This window comes from Bactrocera oleae, chromosome 3, assembly GCF_042242935.1.
Source record: "Bactrocera oleae isolate idBacOlea1 chromosome 3, idBacOlea1, whole genome shotgun sequence".
In the NCBI taxonomy this organism is placed as follows: domain Eukaryota; kingdom Metazoa; phylum Arthropoda; class Insecta; order Diptera; family Tephritidae; genus Bactrocera; species Bactrocera oleae.
The window spans coordinates 806,630-822,932 of record NC_091537.1 but is presented as its reverse complement, the minus strand read 5'-3'; the positions used below and the strand labels follow the sequence as shown (position 1 = coordinate 822,932).

Here is a 16,303-nt window from a genome sequence, read left to right as displayed (position 1 = left end):
TTGCTTTGGTATGGCAACTACTGTACGAAATATGGATGTTATGGCCATATGACATGTAAATTTAACATTTATCTGGTAAAATACAGATTTAAATGGAATTTATAACTGACCTCTTACAAAAATACCATTTATTGTTTGTTGGTAGCATTATTGTATACAAAAAAGGCTCATTGATTTAGAAATTTATATTGAATTAATTTTATTCAATGAATAAATTTTATGTAAATAACTTGGTTTCCCATACTTTATTAATTTTTTTCCGAAAAAAGACAAAAATTTATTAAAAAACATTAAACTGTTTGGTTCACTTTTAGAATACTTAAATATGTATTGTTGTTTAAACAATAGTGTTTCAACAAAGCAGTAGTACTGGAACGTAAGTTTGCGCGAGTCTCTAATTAAAATTGAATTGTTGGTTTTTACGAGACATGTCCTTTATTTTGGTCATATAGTTGCCATGCTCCGATCGCATACCTGAACCAGATCAAAAATAAGTCAACTCCCATTTGAATCCACGACCAGACCGGCGTTAATTTAGAGCCTTCTATTTCTTTCCAATTCACTGCCACCTCAGCAATTGGTATTTTCAAACGTTCCGCTATGTATAGCAGCTCCACATCGAAAGCCCAACGTTCAACGTGTAAATTTTTAAATAAAGTATGTGCAGCGGAACGAGTTAGTAACTTGAAGCCACATTGAGTATCTCGTATACTTCGGACTGCAAAGAGCCATACAAGGAAATGAAAACCGTGCATAAGGAGTGTTCTGTTAAAAATATATGAAACAAAATCTTAATGCTATAAGTCACATTCTTGCTAAATAAAAACACATTACTAACCTGAATAGACTACGTGATGCTATAGCATCTTGCTCAAGATGTGAGCGTGATCCGACCACGATTCCGTCCGACTGCCAATCTTTTGTAATACTTTTCATATTCGTTTCCAACTTATCATAATCGGAAAATCTTGTCGCACCATCTGCATCAGCAAACAATAGGTATCGGCCTCTTGCACTTAGCATTCCCTTAAAAAGTAATTATAATTTAAAAATATTATGACTCAATATTTGTTCAACTACCAGACGAACAGCTCCACCTTTGCCTCTATTGTCCAAAAGCTCTAACACTCGAAACTTGTCCACGGTGTAGCGCTTTGAATACTTTAACGCAAGAGAAACTGTGCCATCACTGCTACCATCACTAACAACAATAACTTCGTAAGTAAATATCTCATTTTTCGCTTTTTCCTCTAAGAAACTTATGCATTCTTCCAACATTTTTGGCACTGAAACCCATAATTTGTATTTAATAATTTTTTTGAAAAGACATTTTCAATCATTTTTACTCACACCGTTGTTCTTCGTTATAAGCTGGTATAATAACACTTAAATGCACAGTTGGTGCATCTTCCACAGAGGGAAAATTAACATTTTGTATCCTTATCGGGTCGAGGAAATGCCTCTCCTCCTTACGTCTTTTAATAACTGGAAATGGTTTTGTTATAGCTTTTTGTATAACAAAAAGCTGACATATTTTTGAAATATATTTCCGTAACAAAATATATATTTAAAATATTATCTTACCACTGCTAAGAATCCAGCCACCAAAGACAAGCCGGCGATAAGTACCACTTGCACCACTTGGACGAAAGCCATTATGTTAAGGTTATATGAATATAGGAACTTTTAAAATATAATTTCCATCATCTAGTTTATAAAGAAAACGGTAACAGCCAGAACGCCACGTAATTTATTAAAACTCTGCAATTGTAGGCTATTTCTATCAGTTTATATGTTGTCTAAAAACAGCCTTTTTGTCACTTGTCACTTTAATACTTCGTTCACAATAAACTGAAATTGCGAATAGCCAGACTTAAAACTATTTCACGCTGGGCGCCGCTCTTATTCGGTTCTGAGCATTGCTATAGTCAAAGCAGAGAATGTGGAGAAGAACAAAAACAACAACTTATCATAGCTGTTTTCATTCATAATGTTAAAATCAGCTGTTTTGCTTGGTTTTTATGATTTAAAATATATTTTTTAAATACTCCAGCCAATAAAAATATGTTTGTTTGCAACGTTCTGTGTGAATATATTGTAAAAAACCTAAAACAATAAAAATATAAAAAAGAAAGTCTTGAGAAAAAATTAAGAAAGATAATTTGATAGAACGAATAAAAGATACATTGTGAAACTAACACATTTCCAACAACACAGCTTTACCTAATTGAATCATGATTTTTACCTTCTTAAGCACAAGAAGGCTTAAAAGGGTTTAAGAAGGTGTGCACTAGAAAGAATTGTGCAAGTGACTTCCTGAAGTGTTTTTGAGAAATCTCTATTTATCTAACTTATTTCAGTTAAATTCAATATTGACGGTATATGACTCAAGTCTGCAAACATCATTATATACATATATACATATGTACATTGTATGTATGTAAGTATTAATAAAAATTTAAAACTGCCGCCGAATATTGAAGAATTCTGCTTGGATTTCAGGAATTCAATTCAAAAATGTATGCATATACGCAAAAACTTACATACATACATGGTAAGTATATACATATACACATATGGATATATAAGTACAATTTATTATATATAAAGCAGTTACATACATCTAAGCATTGAAAATACAGATAACAAGATTTAATGTCATTAGAAGAAAACATGAAAAACAAAGATATTGGCATGCGATTGGAGATCATATCTGCAATGTACGCATGTATGTACATACATACTTACTTGTACACATGCATAAGTAGACAAGCAGTACTTTTCACCATTCCATTAGAATAACACGAGTTTGTTTGCTCGCCCTTTTTTGCTGAAAAAATTGGTTAGCCCAATTTCTCTGATTTCTCATCTGGCCACTGGCTCCACTGCCTTAAGAACGTTATTTAAGGGTGTGAGTGCTTGTACATTGTGTTCTTACCCTTTTGTAAATAAAAAACACTTGATGTGATTTTTATGATGTGCGTTAAATGATTAGGCCTCTTGAAATGGTTTTAAGTAGACGAAAAGGGTTTACTATTTCAAATAGCCAAGTTTGATAGCCTGTTGTCACTCGTATGACACCACCACTAAGCTAAATAGCGATGGCAATGTGATTTGCGTCGTGAGCAGCTATGCGTGAAGTTAATTAATTGTGTAAACACGTTGAAGGGGCTTCAAATTCGGCCAAGACAAAAGAGTGGGGAAGAGAAAATTTTGCTAAACATTTTTACGAGTAAAATGATCCCCTTTTGTGGAACGCTAAACGCTGCTTGCTACCATGGCGGAAGCTAGATGCCAACTCATACAAGTAAAGTCGGCCATTTTATAAATACACAGCTTCATCAGGCGCCATTTGGAATCACAGCATGCAAATTGGGCGAAAGGCAACAACCAATGTGTATGTGCGTATGTATGGTTTGATGTGAAATTCGTGCACAGGTTCACTTACATATGGTACATACATACATACTAGATGCGAGTAAATTTCGTGTGTGTTTCGTGCGTTTGCCAAGGAGATAGCACTTCATAGCAATGTGTGTATGTGTGTGTGTCTGCATGCGTTCGAGTGTCCGGAGTGTGCACACTACAAATCCATTTAAATGAAAACATGTAAATCCAAGCTCGCCATTCGCCAATGTGTCGAGATTCGTTATGGCAGCTTGGCGCCCACACTTCTTGGCCTTTGTTCCTCTGTTCAGCCACCCTCAACGAGTTGCAAGACAATTTAAAGCGTTTTAAACTTTGTAAATTCCGGCGCTGAGGGGCGGTTGACCGCCAGTTGATTATTGTGGCGAGGGTTGCAGCTCATGGGTGCGCAAGTACGAGCGCAAGGGAGTGAGCGTCTCAGCTATCAGCGAATAAACAGTAAGCTCGAGCGGGATGCTGCGAATATTTCCAACAACGCGTTTTTAAGTTCACACGCACACGCACGCACATATACATACATATAACAATTTTTTTTTAACATTCAGCGGGTTGAAGTCAAGCTCGTGTGTTTGTCAAATGTTCCAAGGTACACATAATCATTGTCATCATTTTCAGTTATTTCGATGTTCATATTGCCGTTGTTTGTATCTACATACACACATACTTATATATTTACGGACAACAACACGCAACCAAATAAGCACACACTAACATACCCAAACGTACATACATCTGCAACTAACATATTCAGTTTTCCTGGCAGTTGGCAGTTGACTAGAGCAAATATTATTCTTGGCATCCTCGCAGTCGTTCCGCTATTGCTAATGTTTGCCTTTTAACTTTTTTAACGCAAATATTTGCAGTCGGGTCCGCCTCTCACCCATCGCCTTGTTAAAAATCGCTCATTTTCAATCTTTTGTTCTTGCTGCTTTTTGCAATGTGCTCATTGTTGACATAATTTTGTATGATTTCGATTCGAGTTTGGACTCGGACTGGACCTTAACAGCATCCGGACTGAGGAACCAAGGGACTGCTTTCCTTTTAGCTGAGTTGGTGTATGTGAATGGATTTTTGATTTAGTCGCTCGAATTGTTGAAAATTTGCTTGTTTCTGTTTGCTTATACATATATATATGTATGAAAGTGCATATGTATAGCTGCGTTGTTTGCTCTAGCTTTTCGTTTAATAATTTGATGTTTTTGTTTCTTTCGCCCGCGTCTATTTGCTCATTGCTGAAATTGTAACTCAATTTATTTGTTTACTTTTTGTGAAAAACAGTTTTTTAGTTGAGAAATTTCTGTTGACTCGCGCTACATTTCGTCTTACATACCTTTTGTATCCAAAGGAGAGAATGTACACATATGCTGGGAGCTAAATTTGAGTGGTCAAAGTCGCACGTGTCTCGCGTAATCAAGGGCCCAGGCGAAAGCTCTAAAATTTAATGAAGAATCGGCAAGTTCTCGGGAAGACGTCCACATAAGCATTACTACTTAATATTTCCAAACTTTTGCTGTCATCTTTTGCTAATGAAGTGATAAATTGGTTCTATTGACACTTTTTTGGGTTGGGTTGAATAGAGTTCGCAAAACTTTGTCAGTTTCCCAGATGCAAATTAAGCCACATTTTATGTGTATATGTGGAAATGTGCCTTTAATTCGACGTAATGTGCTCATATACTTGAAAGGCTCCGCAATCAATTACTAAAATGAAGGGAATACAAATTTAGAATATGTCAACTACTTGACGTCCGAACAAATGAGCGCATTCAAAGCAGTCGTGCGTGGGCCAAACAGCGCGCATGCAACACACATGCAAAGGTAAAAGAAGTATGTACATATATATGTATGTATGTACATGGGATGTGCGTATGCTTTCTTTCAAGCATTTGGTTTAGTTACGACCTTTTGTAACGAACCCAAAATGGCGGTATGGCTTTAATCGAAGAAACCCACCAGCTAGCTCGTTCTTATTACTTAAAATAAAATACATAATATTTTCTTACAAATCAATCGACCATATTACTCTTGAACTCCAACTTGTAGTAACAGATTACCAAAGAGAACAATAAAGTCGATCGTTCTATAAGTGTCGCCGAGTGGATTGAGGGTGTCTTTCAATTCTGGTCTAGCAGGCAAATCAAGAATTAAGGAAATTTAAACAGCTTGCTTGTTTTAAGCTCTAAGTGAATTCGTTGCGTTTTCCTACTGAAATTTGATTTTTGGTGGGCCAAAAAACATCTGGTGCAAAAACAGGGAAAGCTGCACTGCTCTGAAATGAAAAGACATTGCCTATATGAACCCAGAAAGAATAATGTACTTGTTATTGTGGTCAGGAAATATTCACGAAATAATTTCCCAAGTTAACGATCTTTGGTCAGGCCGTTTTGGTTACTTGGGGCCTACATCGGCGATATGATTAGTGAGAAGAGCAATCTTCTTCTGGGAGCCGCCTAAAACTTGCCGCAAATCATGTTGAATTCAAAACTTGGGTGTGAAGAAACGATTTTATGTGTGTTACCGGCCATGACGCAGACTTTAAGACTGAACCTATAGGCAAATGAAGAACTTGCTACGAGATTTGTGCACTCGTTTCTAGGATGCCTTACCTCTGATCAAAGGTCAACGAATAATTGAATATTTAATCTATGTGTACATATCCACTCACATCCATACTTAAATTTGTACAAATGAGGAAAATAGCCAAACTCTATATTATTCACCATGATAAATGGTTTAACAAATGCAATCTACTGCTGCCTTGTACATTATATACTCGTTACATACGAGGCAGGCGTTACTCGTACATGCCAAATTTCATTATAATAAATGGCAAGCTTGTCCAATATGCGAAATTCATTTTTCAAGCTGTAAAAATAAATGTTTAAACGAATACTTGAGTAGAAGAATAGAGAGCGAAATTTGTTTTTGTAAATAGTCAACTTCAGCAAGCGCACTAGAGTATATGTAAATGCATACATATATACATATATACAGGCCTGATTTGTGTATGTGCGATTAGAGCACGGAAATTAGAATTCACACATGTGTACATATGTATATACGCACACACAAACACAACACACATACATATGTACGTACTTATGCGAAAATGGTACATTTAAAAGTGAAATCAAAATCTCATTCGCAAATGTGCTTGTAAATCGCTTTGAAAGAAAACCTCAAACAATACAAAAGCATAGCCTTGGGCGAGAAGTAGAATGGCACAAAGGAGAAAAACGGAAATTTATCAAATCGAATCTTTTGTAGCCGATCAGCGCCTTAACGTATGCCTCAAATAATGACTGCAGGTCTATGTAAACAAATGCACATGCCAAAGCGTTTGTTTGCAGAACTCTATGCTTCCTCGGCTCGTTTCTTTTATCACATTTCTGTGAAGTTCCACCCCACCTGCAGCTGAATAAGAGGCCTATTGTCCAACAGCAGCAACTAAGGAAAATGAATTGTAAATTGCAAATGGTTCAAATGGCTTAAGGAAGCTAAGAAGCACTGTCCAATGAGGATTTTGAATGTAAATGGCGTCTAGTGTGCACAAAGCAGGTATGCACATACATATATACCCTGAAGGAAAAATCTGCACAGACTGCAAAATTTCTGGTTCAGAGCCTTTGCTATGTAAACTCATTCCCATCGGTTTGGTGAGTGACTAAAAATATCGCCTGTTAAATGGACCTACAAATTCTCTGCCAAGTTACTTAAAGTGTGTGATTTTGCAGAAGCACGCCAATAATAAAATCCAGGTCCTGCAAGTTAGGTTCGTGCCTAGTGCAGACCCATTAGTGAAAAGCGTTCGACACTGTTGCATCGGTAGCTGTGCCTATGCGCATTGATATCTGAGCACATTTTGTTTTCGTAGACGTAGAACTGTCGTGTCTATGCGAAGTGCTGTTATTTTGGCGATCTCAACGTTCCAAACCCCAATATAGTCGGATCTCGTCAATAACTTTACTCTATATGCTCAGTTGCGACCCGAATTATGATGTTCATCGATCGACGGATAGCCTCAGCATAATCATTTCGGAATGAAACTGAACCAGTTGGGAACTGAACTCCTTTCGTAGTGCGCTTCGCCACAGGGAACAAACCTGCGTCGCATCATTTATGTTTACAAGTTAATGCAAAAATTATACAAGTTCGGAAGACCACAAATACATACCACATATTACCAAAAGGTAGCTTAATATTGTCCATGAGAATATGAGCTCCTGTGTGATCAGGCTCCCGTGTACCTACATAACGGCAATAAAAGAGAATTTGACATATTTTTTATATGCTTTCAATTATTTGAAGTAAAATAGAATCTTGATAAATATTCAAAGAGTTTTGCAGTAGTGCCCAAAGCCCAATATATGTTTAGAAAAATAATATTTCCTACACCAAAGCACATGTAGAAGAGAATGAAATCGCCCTCTGAAATTCCAGTGCAAATATCGGCGAAGAAGCGCAGAAAGAATGTTGCATGAACACTTGCATATATGCGATGCATAAGTGTCTGAGCAACAAAACTGCTTTAAATAAGAATGAAGAATTTCGCGAGAGTAGATGGTAGATTGAATTTTGCGTTTGTCTTTTGAGCCTTCGCCTTATGAGTTTCAGTTTTAGTCACACGTAGTGGCTAAAAATACACCTCTTCGGGCGTTCAAAGGTGCGCGCACAGTCAACTAAGCAAGTGTATATGTATATATATGTGTGTATGTGTATGTGGATGTGTGGCTATGAGTTCACACATGCATATATGTGGATTTGTATAAACGCCATTCTTATCTATGCCAACACAATGCGACTACATTGTAAAAAGTGCTTTTATACCCAATTACAATGAGCAGCAGAGGGGTGTGTTAGCTTTGTATGGACATATATGTATGTATATGTACGAAGCTTTGACTATTGGTGACTGCTGAAAACCACTTGACCATTTGATTCCATGCGCACGCTTCCCCTCCTACCGCTAACATAAATGCATGCGTAAGTGCTCGAGGCGTCCAACAAAATAGAAATTAAATAAGAAAAATGAGATTGTAGATTAAAGTTAAGAGGGCACTTAGATAGGAAAAAGTCTATTTTCGTAAGAGGATCAAATGTTTTTCTTTGTAGTTGTGGAAATTTCAACACAAAAAGGAGGAAAAATATTTTCAATTCCATTTTAATGATTGGGTGCGGCAATGTTTAAAAAAAAATAAGTAAATTGGAAATTTTTGCAGTGCGAATTTAATTTAATTTCCACTAATTGAATATAAAACGAAAACCGCACACTTATATTCCGGTAAATGTGTGTACGAATTTACGCAATTTTAAAAAAATGTTGTAACAATTTTAATGTATTGGTCATCTCGCCTCCCTACTTCCCTACTTTCATGACACATATGCACAAATGTCTATGATATGCGGACCAAGTGACCCACTAAGTTTCACGCCCTCCTCAGATGGTTCTTAAACTTTTCTAAGAATGAATTTAAATTTATATAACTCACCTTTCTAAGATTTTGCTCCAGTTGCATTTTGAACTTGTGACCTACAGAATGACAGTTGACTACGGCAACAGCAAAAGTCGCTGCTCTGTAGTTGGAAAGGGTCAATCGAAACAGCTAAGGGATTTATAGGGCTCTCCTCAACACAAATAAATAATAATAAGAAAATACGATTAAATTTAGTCAACTGTCATGCAGTAGTGAAGTTTTATTATTCTTGCTATGCCTTATTTCAATAGAACAGAATAATGTACACAATCTACGGTGCGTATGAGTTACATTTATTTATAAGTTTTGGACTATGAATTGGTAATTAAATTTTGTTCGTTTTCGGACAAAGTACTTTTTGCTTCGTGTTATCAGCAACATAAGGATTCACCTCATCTCAGCTGGAGCGTGAAATTCCTGGAATATTTCGGGCTAAACCAGGTATTAAAAAACTCGGAATAGCGGTCTCTCCAACTGCTTACATTTTTGTTTTGAGTTCATGCGAGTATATTTGGTGCAAGCCTGAGTAGCAATCTGAGCAGGTGTACGAGTATCCGAGCACTGGAAGAAATTTCTTCCAAATACTTCTCAGAGGCTTAGCTCTGCCTAAGCGGGTGTTTGAAATAAGAACCATACTCAATAATTAGCTGCTAAATACATTCTTGATTTTTATTTGTTTTGATATCTTTGTGTTCTGTGTGAACTCATTCATTTTTCTACAAATCTACATTAATTATTTTATAATTTAGTATAATCCAAGTTCATATGTATATAGTTACAAGTAATAATTTAAAAAGAGGTTTAAAATTCCCTATACAATATATATATGTACTCGGGTTCACCTGAAGTGGGTTTACATTAAACAACAACAAATGCACAAGAGCCTCCAAAAAGTCTGAACAGTTATGCAAAAATGTTAGAAATAGATTTTAATAGTGGAAAGTGCGGTCAAAACTATAAAGCACAAACCAATTTTAGCACGATCTGCACAATAATTCTGAAGCTGCTTGCAGTGAGCCTTGCTTTAATAATTGAATTCACTTGTACTAATAATATAACTACAAAATTATTAATATTTTCGCACTTTATACGTTCATACATGCATACATAAATACAAAGAATAAAATATGGAAATGAAGAGTTGCAGATATTGAATGCTGATTTTCGAAAAACTTTTCCAGAAATTTCGAAAATCACTACCCAATTAGCTGGCATGGCATGTATGTACACATGTATGTGTGTATATTATTCTACGAACATTAAAAACTTGAAAAACACTTGAATATATTTGCAATATTTGCGGAATTTAAGAATTGCTTCTTAATGGAAGATCGTCATTTCGGGCTTCGTGTAATTCACTTCAAATTCTTCGAGTGTGAGAATAAAAAACTAATAAAAAATATACTACACTTGCATGAATTGAACATACGTTGCGCATAAATAATTACATGAACTGGATTTGAACATAAATATAGGAACCTTGACTGAGTAATTTCATTAAATGCGACTTACACACACATTCAATGCATTTACATACATACACAAATGCATGCCTATGTATGTGTATAGATAATATATGTACATATTCGCTTAATTTCATTCCAATAACAAGTAGAAATATATACTACCAACTCCTCATACTCGCCACAAGTGTCGTTGTAGCCGAAGAGCACATACAAATGTACGTTACTCATTACATAACTGTGTAATACTTGAGTGATAGATTGTACAAACATTTAAAATACACATTTGGAACTTGTAATTGCTTAAATAATTATAATTAAATTATGGCTCTGTCTGTGGCCGGGCGTTGATATGGTCAAGAGATAGACTTTTGTAAAAGTAATGCATATATTTTAGCGTTACATTACTTAAATACTATTTGTATATACACATTTGTTTAGCTTAGGTATGTATGGTTGTGTGAATATGTTTAGATCAGCTCCGTGTAATGCGAATATGTATCGAACGTGGTCGACACAAATGACGACGGTTTCTCACAGAAGTGCCAAATCCTTTGCAGTTCCTGTCGGTTCTCGAAGAACGATTGTGTGCGTCTCGAATGTTGCGGCGTTGCGAAGCTCTGCAGGTATGACGAATGAGGTTTATTTATTTCCCGATATGATTTTTTTCGATTCACATCACTGTGGCCTCGGGATCATTCTTGCTTGCTCGCACAATGTGGCGACAGAGAGCTAATTGAGCTGCCGCACATTGAGGAGGCTTCATGGCTGTTTGACATACTGAGCGCTTGTGCGGGGAACCCGAAAATGTGGCTGCTGAGTGGTGTGCCTGTCGGACTGTCCAGATCCATGGCGGGATTGATGCGTTTCTCCTTTTGCCGCCGATTGCAAAACCAAACGCGCACCACTTCTTTGTCCATATTTAGTTGATCCGCCAAATTATTGATGTCCTCTGAAGTGGGTTTGCAGTTGACCATGAATGCCTTTTCGAGTGTACTGCGCACGTTTGTCTCGATCGACGTGCGCTTTTTGCGTCTTCGTCCAATTATATTTTCCGGCGTAGTGAGCGTTGTTGTCATGGAGCTCAGTGAGAACACGCCGCCCGTTTTTGAGATTGTATTGTCAGCATCAGCCAGCCATTTTTGCAGCAGCGGCTTTAGTTTGCACATGTTTTTGAAGCTGAGGTTGAGTGCTTCAAATCGTGAGATTGTGGTTTGCGAGAAGTCATTGCCGTACAATTTTCCCATTGCCAAACCGACATCTCCCTGCGTGAAGCCGAGCTTAATACGACGCTGCTTGAAAGTTTTGGCGAATTGTTCGAGTTCTTCCAGATCAGTTGTCTCTTCAGGCGATTGGTCGAGAGAGCGTGCTGCCGCCGACATTGCGTTTGCGCCGACCGCTTTGTTGTTTTGTGGTGTACTGCTGAAGCTCATTGTTGCGCCGGGTAACGTGCTGGGGAATATGGAAGACATGCCGGGCGTATTTGGCGTTAAGATGGCGCTACCCATTTGAAGACCCAAAGCAGAATTAGGTGGCGTAGTCTGCTGCGAAGAGTTTGCGTTGCCGCTTTCTTCTTCTTCATCGTCTTGTGTAAGCTTGTAAGATTTCGAGTGACGCCGACTAACTGGACTTAGAGAGGGGCTACGCAATGGTGATGACACCAGCGGCGTAGAAAAGTGTTTTATTCCGCGTGCTGGTGTGCCTTGGGCATTGAATCTGCTCGTGGGTGGGTGTTCTTCGCTTTCAAAATGTTGTTGCAGCTCTTGTTGTAGCTGTTGTTGTTGTTTCAATTGTTGCAAAGCTTGAAACTGCGCCATCGCTTGGAGGGAGTTTTGGAGCAGGAAATGTGAAGCTGTTGGATTTTGAAAGTTATCCGGCGCGACTTGACGCATCATATCTACATAACTTTGCAGTTGTAGCTGGAAAGCCTGTTGCATTTCATTGGCAGCATAGTTTGTAGCTGCCATGCCAAGATGATTTTGCAGTAGTAGCGGTGCCAGTGGACTCTGCAGCGCAGCAAAGAGATTCGATGCACTCTCGGATAACTGTTGACAGTGCTCATCCGAGCTTCTTGCATTCATCTCGCCCGGCGTCACAGGACGGAGTGGTGAACGCGCCAGTCGCTTTGGTGATTGGGGTGCAAGATCAAGTATCTCTTCGGACTCTGTTGCCACTTCATGACGACGCTTCTTACTCAAATTTTTCGCTGGCAGGACACAGCGCTTGAACTGCTCATCACACCCTGCGTCTTCATGTTTGTCGTTGTCGCCTGCAATAAGAGCGGATAGATAAGGGTTATAAGAAGTCAGTTATGTGAAGAAATAAATATTTTGCTTTTCAATTTTCCAATTCAATGACGCTACTGTTCCTCATTTTTTTCAACAAATGCTTTCTTTTTATGCCACACAACAATAACTCCAACGAACCCAACCCCTTAAATGTTCAAACCACAAGCTAAGTGGCCAAAGCTTCAAATACACTTACGCCACACACACATATACATATGTGCATTAACTGTGAATTTCAACGGGAGCATAATTCGATTTGACCATGGCACAAATTGAATATTCCAAAGATGTTTAACACTGGCTCAATGGACTAGCGGTAACAGAAAAAGGTTCTTGTCTTTTATCAATTTTCAATATTTCTTTTAAGGAGGCAAATTTTATTCAAACTTCCGAATGAGTGCATGCCTAGATACCGTCTGCATGCCCATGTTCAGCCACAAAGCCTACAGTGTGGGCTTTGATAGCTGAAAATGCTTTTCAGGGTTATATTTGGTCGTTCTGTCTTCGGTAGATACGAGCCTGACGTAGAAAAAATGCAAGAAAATAAAATTATATATTCTCTGTGTGGGTTGACTTATGTTGGCTAATTTTAAGGCATTTAGAAAACTCGCTCATGTATAATAATTGTCAATTTGAGTGGCTGGTGTGTGTTGTGGCCTTTGCCATCGGCATTTGCTTGGCTAGATAGGGCTTTTGCAGGCTTTGTCGACTCGTACCGGCTGAAATATCAACAATATTGATACAACCGTGTTGGAAGGCACTTTGAATGTGTGCAAAATGGAATAAAAAGCTATGTGAAGCCATTCTGCGGCCCTAAATATTTGCACATATTATATAGTAATACGCAATGCAGCACGGTTACGGTACTTTGAGTTCTTGAGAGAACTAATTTCAAAATAAATTTTGATGTTCTACTCAGACCTTGGACTATTTTAGCCAAACTCAATTATGCATTTCTTATGTGCTTGAAGTTTTAAAAGAGAAAAGTTTTTTTCCTTTTCCTTTGTAATAAGTATTTGTAAACTGGGGAGAAAGTCCTATAGTAGGGACATATAGAACGCAATCAGTGTAAATCTTAACGTCAACCCAGGACATCTGCGCTCGGTACTCAAGTGGCTAGACCACACGGTGCCTGTGAGGTACCAAAAATATCACCTGGAGAGTGGAGAGGGTAGAGCACCTCTGCAAATGCACCATGCTACGCTTATCAATGCACAATAATTTCTGTTTTTCTCGTCGCATATTCTCCGCAGCGTGAGATGCTGCAAACAAAGTCGATTGTGCTGAGAATAAGGAGCTCTCCGGGCACAGTATGTCTGAGAACGCAATGCTAATCTATGAGAAAAGTGAAACAATCCAAAAAATAATAATTTTCTCTAACTTTCATTTTGTCAACTGTTAGAAAACTTGAACTTGAAAGATTCATTATTCACACCCCTTTACAGCGCTGCTTTTCACCCCATAACGCCTGCCGATTTTGCCCATACAATGCAACCGAAATAACCTACATAAGTGAATGCAATTGAAACCCCAGAGGACATTTGGCACTCGATGCTGTAAAATCGGGAAAACAAGAAGGAAGATTCAAATGAAACGTCCCAATTTAAAGCAATGTGTTTTCAATGCGGACAGCATAGCGCATACATGTGCATGCATGTATGTGTACGGTGTTTGATTCAACCACGCAGCAAAAACCCGCTTCGCGCGACTGTTACAACGGGCGGGAAGGGATGATAATTTATAGCGCTTGATTACGGACCAATCAAACGTATACCCTTCATTTTAAACTGCAAATCAGCACTACCAAATACATCCAGCATTAACCGCTCACCGTGTCACACACACGTACACGCTGACTGAATGCTCAGGGGTAGTTCTGGCTAAAAAATATAAACTAAAAACAAAGAAGTTTCCAAAATCGAAATGTATATTACTATATATACAATCCATAGCATATCGCCTCAAAAATGGCAATAAAAATCACTTCAATAATGGAACTAATGCAATCCCAGAGATACTTTAACAGATAATTGACCGCAGTGTCGGCTGTACAACAGTTGCATACATACATACGAGTATATGCACGCATGAAGATCCATGCAGTCAGTAATCGGCTATTAATTTAAAACCCTTAAAAGCCGAGCTGCTAATTTTTAGTTGTTGCTTGGCTATTCTTTTTTAATTCCCTTTATTTGTTGCAGGGTTGCTTTTAACCCTTCTAATGCCACTAATGCAAACAATTCTCTATCCAAGTTGCGTCCAATCACCTACTGTATATCCAGACAAAAACTGTGCCTTGTCCCCCGCTTTATAGGGATCAAAGCTATCTGTTAATTAAATCTATTGGTGGGTTGGGTCAGAGTTGACATCAATCATAACTTGTTAATTATTGCTGGTTGACGTTAACCCTTATTTGTAGTTCTAATTCGTCACAAAATAAAAAGCTTACGAGCAGACGCCGTGAAAAGTCACGTGAAAGCCGAATAAGACAAGCAAAAAAACACGCTAAACGCTGATTTACTCACACATGCACGGAAATAATTTATTGGATCAGCGTAAAAACACAATCATTCATTCGCTCAACGCGCGTATAAATACACGCATACGTATACATACAAACGAGTACATAGGGCATAAAATCAATTATTTGCGAGTTTAATCAATCATGCCGGAAGTTATAGAGATTCTCCTAAAAAACGCTTGTCACGGTTTCACATCAAAATCCCAGCTTGACATGACACACAAAACCATTTAACTGCGTTTAAGGATTTCAAAAAATGAGGAAATTCGTTTTTTTATTTTAGAAAATTATGAATACATTTGGAAATTCGAGTAATGCCGACCGCTTAGGTATGAGTAGAATATGACGAAGTGACAAAGCATTTTGCTATCGAGCAGATGTTGATGAATAGACAATTGTACTCGGCTCGGGCCAGCAACTAGTCAGTCTACATATATGTGTATGCTTGCATATCGATTGGTTATTTGTTGTGATCCACTTTAATTATTCTACGGTATCGGATGCAAACATTATGAAGATCCTTAAATCGTTCGACTTCATACATACTATATAATTGTATGTGTGTAGGTATGTACCTTTGCATTAATTCCATTTTCAACTGTGATTACGCAAATGCTTTCATGCAAATGTGGGTCCAAGTGAGAATTTCATATACGTTATCATATAACGCTTAGCAATCTAATCAAGCTTCGATGTAATGCACGTTAGCATATACAAGTATGTGAGTCTGCAATATGCTTTGCACGTTACTTTATTTGCGAATACCCGGTTAAGGATTTAAGAATGTTGCTTGAGGAAAAAATTTGCAATACTAATGATGTAGATTGCCAAAAATACCTCCCTTTTTAAAAGACGCTAGAGTAACTACTATATTTTGACTCACTCTTGTTGGCCACGTGAGCCAAGCCGGGTGTTGGACGATACCTAAATCATTCTACACAAATTTCTTCTAAATATCCAGGTGACAACGTCCAAAGTGTGGAAGTATAGTGAACATTTATAGTTTCTGTATCTTTATACTTTTTTAAAATACTGAACATCGACCCAAAAAACTCATAAGGAATTTGAGAGAAATTCAAGTCAAATAATAGTCGGATTGCTGTCTAATACTAAATATTTAGTTGAAATCTTC

General features: G+C 37.7%; 2 protein-coding genes and 1 long non-coding RNA gene across 4 annotated transcripts in view; 1 reads left to right on the top strand and 2 right to left on the bottom strand.

Annotated features, from left to right (window-relative positions):
* Window positions 1-215: 215 nt before the first annotated feature.
* On the bottom strand, window positions 216-1,803 carry wol (Dolichyl-phosphate beta-glucosyltransferase wollknaeuel). The gene is made up of 5 exons (XM_014230864.3): window positions 1,585-1,803; window positions 1,351-1,525; window positions 1,081-1,286; window positions 839-1,026; window positions 216-765 (listed from the first exon to the last, which is right to left on the bottom strand). Exons 1-5 carry the CDS (start codon window positions 1,654-1,656, stop codon window positions 420-422), a joined length of 987 nt encoding a protein of 328 aa, XP_014086339.3. The 5' UTR covers window positions 1,657-1,803; the 3' UTR covers window positions 216-419.
* A 105-nt stretch (window positions 1,804-1,908) lies between these two features.
* LOC106614963 (uncharacterized) overlaps window positions 1,909-16,303 on the top strand; it is a 136,584-nt gene continuing 122,189 nt past the window's right edge. Inside the window, exons 1-3 of one of the 2 annotated variants that reach the window (XR_011395481.1) lie at window positions 1,909-2,283; window positions 2,361-2,440; window positions 2,503-2,554. This is a non-coding gene — a long non-coding RNA (uncharacterized lncRNA). Of the gene's footprint in view, window positions 2,441-2,502; window positions 2,555-16,303 lie in introns of both variants that reach the window. The other variant, XR_011395480.1, reaches the window with a different exon arrangement.
* The window catches only part of LOC106614955 (uncharacterized), a 46,586-nt gene continuing 39,834 nt past the window's right edge, over window positions 9,552-16,303 (bottom strand). Inside the window, exon 5 of the mRNA XM_070106919.1 lies at window positions 9,552-12,631. Within this exon, the coding sequence (XP_069963020.1) occupies window positions 11,058-12,631 (1,574 nt within the window). The 3' untranslated portion in view covers window positions 9,552-11,057. The remainder of the gene's footprint in view (window positions 12,632-16,303) is intronic.